At 36.4% G+C, this 4,795-nt stretch overlaps 1 protein-coding gene across 1 annotated transcript; it reads left to right on the top strand.

Moving 5' to 3' along the window:
* The first annotated feature begins 1,137 nt into the window (after nucleotides 1–1,137).
* Nucleotides 1,138–4,526, top strand: LOC107819261 (G-type lectin S-receptor-like serine/threonine-protein kinase At4g27290). Its single transcript, XM_016645359.2, has 7 exons — nucleotides 1,138–2,485; nucleotides 2,702–2,824; nucleotides 2,911–3,086; nucleotides 3,190–3,400; nucleotides 3,496–3,733; nucleotides 3,823–3,973; nucleotides 4,093–4,526. The coding sequence occupies exons 1-7, from the start codon at nucleotides 1,159–1,161 to the stop codon at nucleotides 4,402–4,404; spliced, it is 2,538 nt and encodes an 845-aa protein (XP_016500845.1). The 5' UTR covers nucleotides 1,138–1,158; the 3' UTR covers nucleotides 4,405–4,526.
* Nucleotides 4,527–4,795: the final 269 nt, after the last annotated feature.

Raw genomic sequence — 4,795 nt, 5'->3', positions numbered from 1 at the left:
GATCAGCGAAGTTTGTAGGTGGTTTGAAGATGGAAGTAAAATTTTTGATTCAAATGAGGAACCTTGTATTTATAGGCAAACGACGACGGTTCAACGGCGCCAGTGGCCGACCGCCACTGGCAAGCATTTAATGTTTTGGGGAAGCGAACTGATGGGACGTTTCGGTCACTTCGAGCGCTTATGTCACGGGGATGACGTCATCATCAGGGGCTCCGAAAAATCGAGACTCAAATCGTTTCTTATCATCTTATTCTAAGAAATTCGGGGATTATCTGTATATGGTCAAAATCAGGTATGCCCGATTTTGTAGGCTCGGGGAGTTTCTTCGAGAATAAGTTCAAAACGGACCGGGCTCGAGCTCGATGGCGGAGTAGAGGATTTGAAGATCGAAGTGCTCGATGAACACCGAGACCTAGTATGACCAACCTCGAGATAATACCGTTATGGTTTAATAACAAAAAGAGCGATATTTCCGCAATGGCCCTAAGATCACTGTGTAAATTTCGGAACGGATTTGTACTAGGTGGTTAGACAACTGTCCAATAAGATTCCCTACTAAAAATGGAAATGTACCTTACTTAGGACTCCCCTATTATATAAAGGGGAACCCATTCATTTGTAACGGGATGAATCATTGAAAAAGGAATATACATTCTTCACTTTCTTTCTTACTATTCATCAGAGTTGCTTTATAATTCTATTGTTCATACTGACCTACCTCGAGGCCACCATAACTCGGGGTCAAGATTGGTTTGCACACTGATTTGGCTTGCTTTATTCTTTGATTTATACATTTTGATTCCTTGTTTATCAATTGGTATTGGACTAAATCACATATCTTAAAGACCACAATATAAGTTTAATTATTACTCAAATTTCAGGGTAAATAGTGTCACATAAATTAGGACAAATTGAGTACAAAATATATACGTAAAGTAGAATTTTATGATATTCGCCGTATTATTAAATGTAAAAATTGGAAAGTCAAAAAAAAATTCAAAATATAAAAAATTGTTAATGGGCGAAGTGTCTCACTCATGAGTCAAATTGTAGAAATTTTGGTTTTGTTGACTTGACATACAACATTCTATTTCAGCACGATAACATGTTTTCTTTCTTTTTAAACGGTCTCTTATCAGCTTAGTGCAACAACCAACCATGGAAGTCAAAAATAAAAAAATTCTCCTTTTCCTGCAACTCATACTATTCTCATGCTTTACATTCGGAGCTAACACAAACAGTACTACTACGAACCAGAAATTGTCCCTTGGAGATACACTTTCTGCAGAGAAATCCATAACAATTGGCGTAACAATTATCTCTTCCGGTGGAATATTTGAGATGGGTTTCTTTACTGTAGGTAATCTTTCCAACTATTACATAGGTATATGGTATAAACAAATAACACCACAAACCGTAGTTTGGGTAGCAAATAGAGAGACTCCACTTTCTTTTTCCGAAATGGACTCTGCACAACTCAAAATTATACAGGGAAATTTGGTGCTTCTCAACGGGACTGGAGTCTCAATTTGGTCGACAAATATCAACTCCAACACCACGTCGAAATCTATCGTGGCGATTATTCGTGATGATGGAAATTTGATTTTGAATGACGGGTCTAATTCATTGTGGCAAAGTTTTGATCATCCGAGCCACACGTTTTTCCCTGGTTCTAAATTTGGATACAATAAAAGAAATAAAACAAGCCAAATTCTCACTTCTTGGAAGAATTCTGAAGATCCTAGTCCAGGACTCTTTTCCCTTGAGGCGGAGCCTAACGGTGAATTCGTTATTAGGTGGAACAAGACTGTAAATTACTGGTCTACTGGACCTTGGAATGGACATACATTTGGCCCGTTGCCTTTGAGACCAAATTCACAGTACAACTATACATTTATAAACAACGAGGATGAGTTCTATTTCAGATATTTTATTTTAAATCCTTTATCCAGGGCAAGAATAATAATGGATGTCTCGGGGGAACTTAAGCAACTGACATGGATGAATAGTAGCAAGCAGTGGAATGTGTTTTTCACTCAACCAACACAATCATGTAATATTTATGCATATTGTGGGGCGTTTGGTGCCTGTAATCAGACCCCAAATCAATCGTGCGATTGTTTGCCTGGTTTCACTCCTAAGTCAAACAAAGATTGGGATTTGAATAGCTTTTCTAGTGGTTGTGAGAGGAAAACAAGTCTCAAGTGTGGTAATGTCACGGCTACCAATTTGGAACAGGACAAATTCTGGAGACATTCTCATATGAGATTACCAGTTAATAATCGCACTCTGACAGTTGACAGTGAAGCTGAATGTGAATCTATTTGTTTGAATAATTGCTCTTGTACTGCTTATGCTTTTGATGCCAATCAATGTCTAATTTGGAATGGAGACCTCTTCAACTTGCAACAATTATCCGAAGATGATGCTAGTGGAATGGCGATTTATGTCAAACTAGCTGCTTCTGAATTTTCAGTTCCCAAAGGTATTCCGAAATTATTAAGGAGCAAGTTTAGTAGAGTCTTGCAGATCAGTACGGAGACGTCTGTACTTATCTTCGAGAGGCTACAGGGCTGTTAGGAGAACTTGTCTTCTTGATTCCTTGTCGTGCTATTTGATTTCATTGAAGCTTGTGTCTTCATTTCCTTCCTACTCATTCTTATACGATGTTGAGCGCACTTTATCTCTTTTGTTACAACAGTTGCAGACCAAACGCACAAATCAAGAAGGCTAAAAGTTGTTCTTCCTACTACAATTGCCACTACTCTTTTTCTATGCACCTTTATCTACCTATTTTATAGAACAAGGAGAGCAAGAACAAAAGGTAAGTGCAAACTCTCTGCTCTTGATAAATTATATATAGAGGTTTAATTCACAATTATATATTCTCCTTTTTTTCTTTCTATTAAGGAAATCCACGGCCACACTGGTTGAACACTCAAAAGGGGTCAGGCGACTTAATAAATGAGGAGGATGAGAAAGGCATCGATGTTCCATTCTTTAGTTTGGAAAGCATTTTAGCAGCAACAGATAACTTCTCAGAAGAAAATAAGCTAGGACGTGGTGGTTTTGGTCCTGTTTATAAGGTTATTGCAAAGTATCATTTTTCTATTTTGTTAAATCTTCTATCTATGAGCTATGTATTTTTTTTTTAATGTAATATAATTTACTTACTAAAATTATTTTCAGGGGAAGTTTCAGGGAGGACGAGAAATTGCAATCAAAAGATTATCAGCCCAATCGGGTCAAGGCATAGACGAATTCAAGAATGAAGTAGTATTGATTGCAAGACTTCAGCATCGAAATCTTGTTAGACTTATGGGTTATTGCGTCCAAGGAAATGAAAAGATTTTACTCTACGAGTATATGCCGAACAAAAGTTTAGACACCTTCATTTTTGGTTGGTAGTCGCACATCATTTCCTTTTTAATTCTCAGTATAAACTACTTTGTTTTATTATTGATTATTACAATTTTTGAATGTTGACTGTACAAGACGAAAGACATCATGTGTTATTAGATTGGAAGAAGCGATTTGATATCATTTTGGGGATTGCTCGAGGTCTTCTTTATCTGCACCATGATTCACGGTTGAGGATCATTCATAGAGATTTAAAAACAGGTAACATATTATTAGATAAAGACATGAACCCCAAGATTTCAGATTTTGGCTTAGCAAGGATAGTGCAAGGGAATGCTACAGAGGCAAATACAAACAAAGTTGTTGGAACATAGTAAGTTCTACTTCTAGCTAGCTGCAATAATTCCAATTTTAGTACTAGAATACATTTAAATCCAATCACTTCTCAAAATTTTGGTGCAGTGGTTATATGTCTCCAGAATATGCATTAGATGGATTATTCTCAATCAAGTCTGATGTTTTTAGTTTTGGAGTAATGATGCTTGAGATTACCTGTGGCAAAAGAAATACAGGATTTTATCAGCGAGAGGAAGCCTTAAACCTCCTAGGTTATGTGAGTGAAAATTTCTAAAATTCCTAAAACCTCATGATTTTTTCTCTTTGTTTTTTTTTTAAAACTTCAGTTCGATAACTATATTACCTCTTTGTCCTAACTCTGGAGCTATATTTCAGGCATGGAGATTATGGAATGAAGGAAATGCTATGAATTTAGTTGATGAATCTCTGCTAGAATCATGCAATGAAGATGATGTATTGAAATGCATTAATATTGCGCTCTTGTGCGTACAAGAAGATGCACGCATTCGTCCAAGCATGCCAAATGTAATTATAATGCTTGGTAGTGAAAGCACTTCTCTTCCCAAACCTAATAAACCTGCTTTTACCGCACGAACACGTGCTTGTAACGGAACGACTTCGTCCTCTAGTAAGCCATACATCAACTCCAATAATGAGTTGACTGTTACCCTAGAGGAAGGCCGATAGCCATAAATTCAAAACTGATTGGGTTTATCCTAACTATTAATTGGCAAAAACTAGAAAGTACACTCCATGCAAAGAAGTGGATAAATTTCTTTGCAACTTCTACTAAAATGATCAAATTTGGGTATCTTTTATACTTTTTTTTTGGCTGAACATTCATTTTGGTTCTTTTGGGTAATTTTTTAATTTGAAGATTTTAGCTGTTATTCATTTCATTGATATATTTGGTCCATGTGCTTTTGGTTCTACCATAATGTAAAAAGAGATCCTAAATGGAGTTTCTTAGCATGACTTGCAATAATAATTTTCTTGGTTGAGAACTCTGTTTAACCAAAAAATAGGAATTTTCGTCAAAGCGTAATTTTAGAAGAACTCGAGTTACTCTCTCTTTTAT

This window comes from Nicotiana tabacum, chromosome 8 (assembly GCF_000715075.1).
Source record: "Nicotiana tabacum cultivar K326 chromosome 8, ASM71507v2, whole genome shotgun sequence".
Lineage (NCBI taxonomy): Eukaryota > Viridiplantae > Streptophyta > Magnoliopsida > Solanales > Solanaceae > Nicotiana > Nicotiana tabacum.
The sequence above is the reverse complement of the archived record's forward strand: the minus strand, read 5'-3'. Positions and strand labels throughout refer to the sequence as shown.